General features: G+C 48.5%; 1 protein-coding gene across 5 annotated transcripts in view; it reads right to left on the bottom strand.

Moving 5' to 3' along the window:
- PDGFD (platelet derived growth factor D) overlaps window positions 1–1,943 on the bottom strand; it is a 152,271-nt gene extending 150,328 nt beyond the window's left edge. For all 5 annotated transcript variants that reach the window (XM_050907991.1, XM_050907972.1, XM_050907999.1 and 2 more), the window contains exon 1: window positions 1,457–1,943. In XM_050907991.1, the coding sequence (XP_050763948.1) occupies window positions 1,457–1,586 (130 nt within the window). In that variant the 5' untranslated portion in view covers window positions 1,587–1,943. The remainder of the gene's footprint in view (window positions 1–1,456) is intronic.
- Window positions 1,944–10,495: the final 8,552 nt, after the last annotated feature.

The following is a 10,495-nucleotide window of genomic DNA, read 5'->3' on the forward strand; positions in this document are numbered from 1 at the left end:
AAAATAAACACTGGCAAATACAGAGTACAATCTTGGAAATGGCTCAAGTGACTGGGTTTTTGAAAAGGGTTTATAAAATATATAAATTCTGGCAACTGGAAGATGTTAACTTGAAGACTGAACTTAACTCTGTTCATTTTCAGGGAGAACATCTTGCATTCCGCTCCGCAAGAAGGTACACTGCAACGCGCAAAAACAGGTCCTCCCACAGGAAGCTGGAACACAACAGGCTGCTCCCCAACCAGAGGCTCATCGCCCTTCCCAAGCCAAAAGACCTGGTTTTCTTTAATCATGAAGAAGTGGATTCCAAAGGTGAATTTCAGTGGTGCTGTTTCTGTGCAGCCTCCACATTGATTCACCACGGGGCCACAGCACATGGCCACGCTGACTGCTCACTTGAGGCACTTGCGTTCCACGCAGCTGTGCTGCAGACCCTCAACAGCACCTCAGCTGTCGAGGATATCCTCTGCTGGCCGCTCGCAGTGGGAAATGCACCAGAGTTTGAACACGAAGACTGAAACCACCCTTCCTACCAGGTGGGCAGTGTCCGAAAGCCTGCAGCCGCCCTCCTTGGTGCTCACCATCACTGGGCATCCTACTCCTGCCAACGGGGTGGCGGGCACAAGGGACGAGACTAGTCCTTGCGGGGCATTGCCCTGCAGGCCCGGGCGAACACTCAGCCCTGGGCCCAGACCCTCCGGCCAAGGCAGCCCTGCACCAGGAGGATGGCACCCCGAGAGCCATTACAGGAGCCGAAACTGGCGAAAGGCCGCAGCGGGGCCGGGAGAGGAGCCGCGCTCCCGCCAAGCACCCCTCAAGCGACGGCGGCGCCGCCGCCCGCGCCCCGCCCTGAGGCCCAACGGCCGCCGCCCGCACGCCCTCCCTCGCCCACCACACACCGCCCCGGCGGGGACACCGCAGCGGCCCCGCTCGGGCCGGAGCCGCCACAAACTCGCCGCCCTCCCCGCACTGCCCCCGGCGTCGGCACATCAAAGGGACACAGAGGAAACGGGGCCCGCCGGTACCGAGGGGCGCCGGGCGAGGCCCTCCGCGGCAGCTGGGACCGGGCACCCCGCGTTGTCAGGGGCGAGGTGCCGCCCGCAGCCCGGAGGGGACGCTGGGGCGCCGCCGGCTCCCAGGAACCCTCGAAGTTGCCCTGAGAAGTTTGGGACCGCCGGGAGGAGCCGCCGCCGGGCAGAGCCGCCCCCTCAGCCCACACCTCCCTCCCTCCACCTGGCCACACGTTCCCGGGCCGACCCCCGGGGACCGGCCCCGGCGCTCCGGCTGACCCCGCCGGCCTCCCAGGGACGGGACCCCCGCCCGGACAGAGCCCTGCCGGCCTCTGGGGACGCGGCCCCCGCTCCGGGGGAAGGGGGGACGGCAGCCCCCGGGGCGCGCTCCGGGCTTCCTCTGCAAATGTAGCCCTTGGGAATAAAGAAGACAGAGGGACACTTACCATCTCGCCTGATATTCGAGGACCGCAAGGCTTTTATAGATCCGCTCTGGGCAGGGGCAGTGGTGCCCTGACGGCTGCAAAAGTTCGCACAGACGACAGCGTAGAGGAGGAGGAGGATGAGCAGTTGCATTGGGATCCGCTGTGAACGGGACCGTGTCTCTGCAAAGAAAGCCGGCTCTCCCCACCCAGGGTGCTTCCCTCTCTCGTGTTCTCTCCCCCTTCCCGGACTTTTTGGTTGTTGTTGTTGCGGGTTGCTTGTGTGTTTGGGGCAGTTGTATGAAGGCGAGGAAAAAAAAAAAGGCGCACAAAAAAAACCCCAAAACAAACAAAAAAAACCCCACCACCGCCCAAAACAGCAGTCACAGCTGCCGAGTTACCCTCCGAGCTGCTCCCAAACTTCCTGCATGCTGAACTTTCTGCTGCCTGTCTGGGGCCGGCCAAACTCGGCAAAGGTGAGAAACCCCCGGGCCGGGACCGCCGCCCCCTCCCCTCGGCCGGCAGCGCCGTGCCCCACGTCGCAGGCGGGGGGCTGCCGCAGCCGCGCTCCCCTGCGGCCGCCGCGGCGCAGCTCCGCGCCCCGCTGCCGGGCTGCGCCCGCCGCCTCGCGCCGCCCCCGTGCCGCGCCGCGCCGCGCCGCTCCGCTCGGCAGGAGCCGCCGCTGGGGTCTGGAGCGGCGGGAGCGCCCCGCGCTCCGCGGCGGGGCCGGGGAGGAGAGGCGGCCCGGGGGAAGGGGGCGGCCCGGGGGCAGGGAGGGAGGCGGGCGGGAGCGGCCGGCGGGGGGAGGCAGGGAGCGGTGCCCGGGCCCTCTGTGAGCTACCGGCCGCGCCGGCTCCCGCCCGGGCAGAAAGCGGCAGGAGGGGTGGTGCGAGGGGGGGCTGGTCCCGGTGCGGAGTGAACCTGCCCTGCCGGGACCGTGGGGCTGCCGGCGGGTGGGTGCGGTGGGAGCCGTGTGCCAGGGGCTCCCCGCCAGCAAAGAGGCCACGCACCCAAGTGTCCCGTCACCCTCGGGCCCGCAGTGGCCACGTAAAGGTTATCCGTTGGGCTGGTATGACTCAAATCACTGAGTTGCACTAGGGCGGGTGAGGACATTTAGTGGAATAACTGGTGAAAACACATTGGCTGAAGAAAACCCGCAGTTGTCCCTGGGAGAAATGTACGGGCTCTTCTGTCATGCCAAGCACTGTCCAAAGCTTTTCATAAAAAGTTAATTCCTAATTGGGTCTGGTATTAAATGATGCATTACTGCCTCGAAAAGTTTAGGTCTAAACCAAAGGTGTGTGAGGATTGTGATCAGATTCCTGTTTTAATACTCTTTTTTTTTCCTTCCGTTAGCTGCAATGAAAATAATCAAGTGAAGACATAGAAAAAACAACCAGGTTTTAACAGTTCTCTACTAAATCATTACTTACTCAGTTTACTTCTTAAGACACTTCATATAGTCTTAGCCAGTCTAACAAATTGTAACATGCTGCCGGACCTTTAGCAACATGAAACAACACCTCACTGGTAGAAGAAGAATGTTGATATGGTGCTGTATGAGGAATATTGGACAAGTCCTGCTACACTTAGAGGACTGCCTCTGGCTGGATGAAACATTTTCTCCAAGAGCATGTTAGGATGACAATGGGACTGAAACATCTTGCATGTCTTAAGGAACCAGTAGGGTGCAATTCTATTATGCATAATTCATGGTTCTTTATCCCTTTCATGTTCCCCAAAACTGACAGCGAACCTAATCCTGCTCCCATGTGGTAGATAATGGAAAGGCTCCAACAGTGCTTCATTTGTAAGCAGATGCGTCTATATTTTAGGTGCCCATTTCAGGGGGGAAACTGGGCAAACAGAGGGAAGGTGGCCAATCCAGTCATCCTAATAGAAGCAGAAAGTCAAATAGAGGACATACAGCAGCTGAAGATAGGGGGAGCTCTGAAGATGTCTTTAGTTCATCCAGTGAATGTGTCTGCCTCTTTCCAATTACATTACAAGGAACTGGCAGAAAACGTCAATAGGATCCCAGCTACCTAGCTCACTTCTAAGTGCAGGTACCTTTTAAGATAAAAGGAGGTGGTCAATACCCTGGCCTTTACCAAAACCCTTGGTGAAGTCTTTCCTTTCTCAGTGCCCTCAGGCCCTCGTTCTCTCTTAGACTCAGGGAGCTAGAACCCGTAATTGCTTCCCTTCAGGGGTGTGCAGTGGCCATTTTAAGGCGGTGGAGGAGGAAGAGAAGGAAGGACAGATTATCTTCCACCCAGAAGGCAGACAAAAGGTGTTTTGACAGTATCTGAGCAGTTATATAATTCAGTCAAGAAAGGGCACTGTTTCCAAGGCTGTTTCTCTTACTGTACCCAGCTTCACCCCTATAAATTTTCTTATATAAAAGCCATACGTCTTCCCAAGAGCTGGGTCTGGAGCTAGAGTCATGTGGCGTCTTTCTGGCCCCATGCCTCCCTGGCTGCACAGGTCCAGCTTTGACACAACAGTGGAACGGGCTTTCGCCTAAAACACTGCACAGCTGTTTGGCTGATGTGTTCCCTGGCCTGATACAGACTGTAAGTTTAAACTTCCTCAAGCTGACCAGGGCACAGGACTGAGGTTTTCTCAGCATTTTTTTTTTTCCTTTTGAAAAGAGTACATACTGCTGTGGCGCAGAAGATGAAATTCCTGTTTCTGCAGCAGAGGTACTTGTTGCTTAGAGAACTCTCAAGCAAAACAGCATGGGGCCTCATAAATTAGACAGTGATGAGAACAGGCAAGTGGATTCCACCACCAATGGCTCTGATATGTATCAAGAGGAACTCTGTATAACTCCTATCATATGCTCACGGTACATTTCTGTTCCTCCCCGTGCAAAGCATGGGATGCTGCCATCTTTGTTCTAAAGCCAAAAATATTTTTGTAGCAGAAGGGACGTGTCTTTTTCTCGGGTCAGAAAACAGCCAGGGAATATTACTGTGGGGTTCCAAACACAGGTCTAGCTCTATCAATTATCAGATATTCATTTTATCCCCAATATCAAAAAATCCCAGATTTTTCCATTTGAGGTACAGGTGTACAGAAAGATTTTGGGACAGAACAGCAAAACTGACATGCATTGGCAGACCTTTGTAGAAAAGGCCTGCATTTCAGTGACTGTTGCTACAGCTTCTCAATTCACTTTAAAAAGCACTAAACCCACTACAAAACAAAATAGTATCTTTATAATAAGGTGTCATAGAACCCCATGTCAAAGTGTGAGAAGTTTGGATTATGCTCAGTTTTATTAGCAGATCACTAGATCTTCGCTTTCTGGAGAACATTCTAGTACATTGGCTAATCTGTATTCGCAGAGTTTGGGATAATTTAAAGCATCAGGCGATTTCTATATGAAGACCTGCAGCAAATCATGGTTACTGCATAAAAGGACATACTGATGTGTAAGTGTGATGACCTAGGTAATTACAAATCTGTCAGCCTGACTGAGATCCTGATAAAATAATGTAACAGTTGATATGAGACTGAATTAATACAAATTAAAAGGAAAATAATATAATGAATGTTAATCTACCTGGAAAATCTTATCATGCTAACTTGGAAATCTGGTTGACAAACAGAATAGCATCAAATTACAGCTTTCATAAGGCATTTGACTTGGTACCACACAATTTAAATCATATGAAATGAAAGTCATGCATACTAAATGTTTTCAAAACTCATTAAATGACAGGTTTAAAAATGTTTACTAAAAAGAGAAACATTATTAAATGGATTCTTTGCGAGAGAGCGCCACTTAGGCTAATTTTTGCTTCTGCGTTGATTTGCATTTCCAACAATGACCTGGGAAAAATGCAGTCATTACTCATGACACTTGCAGATGACAAAAACCTTGGGGGAGTAATAGGCTGATTTATAGTAATGGTGTTATATGGAGACAGACGTGTAGATACTGGGTAGAACTGTAAAGCTGAGCCCTGCCATAGCTTATGCTTTAAATTAGCCAATGGCAGCACTACTCGGTGCCTGCGGCATCAATCTCACCTCATTTTAGTCTTCTGAAAGTGCCTGGTGTAAGCCAGTCACATAGGTTCTCATTGTTCATGGAGAGAATTGGATACCCATCAGAGGGCACTCTAGCCCAGCGGTTTTAGGCAGTTGTGCTGGGATGGGATAAACTGTTTTCTGGAAGGTCCAGTTTCTCTCCACTGAGTATGGAGAGAGCATAGGGAACAAATACATTTATAGTTACTGGATAAAGTAGTTAATCCTAGAAAGCACTGATGCAGAAAAAATTATGGGGGTGGATTATCAAGGAAGTCAATGGCTGTAGCCCTCTCTGTTATCATTCGTTGGCTGGGAGATGCTCCAGTGTCATAGAGTTTGTCCATAGAGCACAGATGTGCTGTGTGTCCACCCCTTAGAGCATTGGAAATATGGTGATTAAGTAGCAAAACCCAAGATTTTTGTGCATTATCACTGGGATCCTTGGATATTTATTTAAAGGGGGGAATATCAATTAGAGTAGGGGCATTATGCTTTCTTCTGTTATTATTAGACTGCTGCATCAAGTTCCTGTGCATATAGTCTAAAAAAGGACCATAATAAAGTGAAAAACACTGAGAGGAAACCCACAAGATTGGGTAGAGGTTGAGAAACATGTCATTCAGGGAAAAGCTTAAAAATCACGAGCCATTTAGCTTGTCAAGGAGAAAATGAGAGGGGTCACAGCTACCTCCCGGAGGTAGGATATTGATTCTAGAAGGCTGTTCTGTCTAGTGGACAATGACATATCAAGGTGAAAGTTGGAGTTAGACAAATTAAGATTAGAAGTAAAAGACATACTTTTCAGTGTGGAAAGCTATGGAAGTATCAAAGTTGTATATTCTTCATCACTGAAAATTTGAAAGGCATGATTTGATGTTTTCCTAAAACCAGTCAAGGGGTTTCAGGCTGTACTTAGGAACTCATGGGGTCTATTGATCACTTCTAAAAGGTCTGTAAATGTGACAGAGAAAAGCATGTTCATATGTACCATACTACAAGCCACAGATGAAATTTCTAAGTGGTTCTGCAGTTTATTGGAAAATGACAACTAAAAAAATGTACCTACAGGGATTAATTCAGGGCAGCACTGTGATTTCCATTATATAGGAGGGCAGGCAAGTGATGGCAATGACCCCATCCCCCAGTTTATAATCTGTGAATGATTTCAGAATGAGCAGAGGTGCATAGAATAGGAGGGAGAAACATCTCACACTTGCTAAAAGTAAGTGCATCTTAAGTAAATGAATGTAACCATGGTGGCAGACCAAAAGAATGCAAGGAAAAGTTAGACCACAGCCATTATATGCCTGGAATTAGAAAACAGGGCAGAGTCATGTGTTGTTAAGAAAATCACAATACCCCACAGGCACCAAGACACCAAGAAGAAAAGTGCAGATTTACTATCATCTGAGCTACAGGCAGCAGTTCAACAACATACAAAGAAAATCCCCGATGAACCTGATCACTTTAGGTGTTGAGATTATCAAACACAAGCCGAAGCACTGCTGCCTGGTGTCACTACAAACTTGGCATTGATTGATGAGAACTCAAGTTAAAACTCTCTGAACATTAGATCTGGGCCACAGACCTGCAACTGGTGCTGCTGTTTGTCTCCCTCCAGCAGCCAGCCGTGCATACTCGCCTGTCTGGCCCATTCTTGAGAACAGCTGCAGGCAGCTTTGATTTATCCAGTCTTTTGGTTTTCCCTCTTGTATCTGCACTGCTACAGGACGCTGTGCCTTTCTCCCTTTCAATGTACACCTGCTTCCCTTCCCAACTCTTAAATGACTTTTGCTGGCTGTACATAACTTTTGGCTAGTTCTCCACTGCAAGTGTGTATTGGGTTTGCGTGGCAAGGTTTTGGTAGTGGGGGGGGCTACAGGGGTGGCTTCTGTGAGAAGCTGCTAGAAGCTTCCCCTATGTCTGATAGAGCCAATGCCAGCTGGCTCCAAGACGGACCTGCTGCTGGCCAAGGCTGAGCCCATCAGTGATGGTGGTAGCGCCTCTGTGATTACGTATTTAAGAAGGGGAAAAAAACCTGCACAACAGCAACTGCAGCAGAAGAGAGGAGAATCTGTGAGAAGATGTGAGAGAGACAGCTCTGCAGACACCAAGGTCAGTGAAGAAGGAGGGGGAGGAGGTGCTCCAGGCGCCGGAGCAGAGATTCCCCTGCAGCCCGTGGGGAAGACCATGGTGAGGCAGGCTGTCCCCCTGCAGCCCATGGAGGTCCATGGTGGAGCAGATATCCACCTGCAGCCCGTGGAGGACCCCACGCCGGAGCAGGTGGATGCCCGAAGGACGCTGTGACCCTGTGGGAAGCCCACGCTGGAGCAGGCTCCTGGCAGGACTTGTGGACCCGTGGAGAGAGGATCCCACGCTGGAGCAGGTTTGCTGGCAGGACTTGTGACCCCATGGGGGACCCACGCTGGAGCAGTCTGTTCCTGAAGGACTGCACCCTGTGGAAGGGACCCACGCTGGAGCAGTTCCTGAAGAACTGTAGCCCGTGGGAAGGACTCACATTGGAGAAGTTTGTGGAGGACTGTCTCCCATGGGAGGGACCCCACGCTGGAGCAGGGGAAGAGTGTGAGTCCTCCTCCCCCTGAGGAGGAAGGAGCGGCAGAGACAACATGTGATGAACTGACCGCAACCTCCGTTCCCCGTCCCTCTGAGCCGCTTGGAGGGAGGAGGTAGAGAAAATCAGGAGTAAAGTTAAGCCTGGGAAGAAGGGAGGGGTGTGGGGAAGGTGTTTTTGAGATTAGGTTTTATTTCTCATTATCCTACTCTGATTTGATTGGTAATAAATTAAATTCATTTTCCCCAAGTCGAGTCTGTTTTGCCTGTGACGGTAATTCTGAGTGATCTCCCTGTCCTTATCTTGACCCACGAGCTTTTTGTTGTATTTTTTGCTCTCCCCCTGTCCAGTTGAGGAGGGGGAGTGACAGAGCAGCTTTGGTGGGTACCTAGCGTCCAGCCAGGGTCAACCCACGACAGTCCTTCTTTGGCACCCAACATGGGGCATGAGGAATTTGAGATAAGGATAGTAATTGGGAGAGGCAACAGGCAAAACATGGACCGAACAATCTTAGAGAGTGAAAAGTGGAATGATCATGGGGAATTTCTGTTGTTGTAATTGTGGTGAAGGGACGAGGGGTGGATTGTGTGTAAATTGTCCACTTTTCCACATCACAAAGTGTTAGAGACAAATATTGCACCGCTGACACGCATATAGGGAGGGAGAGAAAAAAGATGTCCCAAGCTGAACACGTTCATTTTGAGAAACAAAATGAACACATTTTGAGAAACTGCTATATCACTCAAACTCTCCCACTCGTACCTAGTGATGGGGCCAATTGACATATAGTGTGCATGCAATATTCAGAGAAATGCTTTCAAAAAATGAGTATGAACCACAAAGAAAAAAGAAATGTTGCCCTCCTGAGGTTAAGTAGGATTTTTTTCCCCCACCAATATCAGTAGAACCACCATTTAGATTTAAATTCAGGTTTAAAAATAATGGGCTATGCTTTCTCGTAATTTTTTCTTAATAAGAAAATAATACCTTCAAAAAGACTGCATTTCTTCTGTATCCCAGTTCCCAGGTTCATAGATTTAGATAGAAGAGACCTTTCTGACATGATATAGTTTGACTTCTTGCATAAATAAGCCAAGGCATTTTGCTGTCTGACCTCCTGCTTTGATTTCTCAAGAGTTAGCGTGGTATCTTTTAGAAAAAAAATTCAAAACTTGATTTTAAAATAGGAGGAAACTCGATTTGACAGTATCTTGAGACAGAGAATCCCCCACCATCAGTGTTAAGTAATTCAAGTGATTAATGACTATTTTTAAAGATTTGGGTTTTTTCCCCTCTGGATCTTGTACTATGTATGAACAGTAACGGTTTATCAGGATCCTCTGCTTGGTCTTTCAAAATATTTAGATACAAGTAATCTGAACCTACTGCTCTGGACTTCACAAAACAGCTGTCCTCAAACCACAGTAACTTCTACCTAACCACTCTTGTTATTTCTGCAATCAATTCCTTTGCATCTGTCAAAATGAGGTCAGATTTTGTTTGTCTTGGATATAATATATTTGAGTTAGAAAACTGTCACCTAGAATTTTAGAGAAATTCTAGGAATGTTTTATTACTGGTAGCCTGAGATGTCTAGGATCAGAGGTTTCAGACTGAAATTTCTCATGATAATTCATGCTTTCTGTCTGCACATTGTAGATACTACTTAAGAAATAAAGTATTCAGTTTTAGTAAGACAGAGAACAGTATGGTGTAGGTTCCTCTGTGCGTAATCCTGCCCAGACATTCCCTCTGGACTACTCTGTGTTCTCTCCTCTGGGACAGGAAGCATTTTCCTTTTCTTGATTTCAGCATTTTCCTTCTCCAGCACATTTTCAGCATGGGAACACTCTCAAATTCTGTAAATTATTATCTTGTGAACAACTTAGAACATACCATCTGAGCAATGTTTTAAAGACTGAAATGCACCTCAATGCTGAACCCTCAGAGCAGTAACTTATGTCTTGGCACCACAAAGATGGCACATGAACTTCTCATCATCTACTGCTTTGCAGTTTGTGCTCAGTTGAGAAAATACGTAAGAGAACAAATGTCTTCCTTTGTTGATTAAAGATTCCCCCTCAATTTCCCGAGAGTTGAAGTTCTGAGCAGTCATCATACACGTGTGTCCTATACAAAGTCCTGTATTCAGCCATCTAGATCATCAGAAGTTTATTGCAATATTTTCAGGATTTTATAAGGACTGAACTTTCTAGTTAGGTAAAATTTTTCCTTGTCCTCCTGAGTTACATCCTCCTGAGTTACAGCTTGCCTTTCATCCTTTGTCTTCAGTTTTACAGAACACCACTTACTCATCTTGTCAACAGTGTTTCAAAATTGCTGAGCCATGACTCCGGGCTTTTTTTTTTTCTTTCCTTCATGGATAATCTCATTCCTCTTTGAGGTCTGGTTGCACATGTGCAATGGAGATACTTACTAAATCCGAATGT

Source organism: Gymnogyps californianus, chromosome 1 (assembly GCF_018139145.2).
Source record: "Gymnogyps californianus isolate 813 chromosome 1, ASM1813914v2, whole genome shotgun sequence".
In the NCBI taxonomy this organism is placed as follows: domain Eukaryota; kingdom Metazoa; phylum Chordata; class Aves; order Accipitriformes; family Cathartidae; genus Gymnogyps; species Gymnogyps californianus.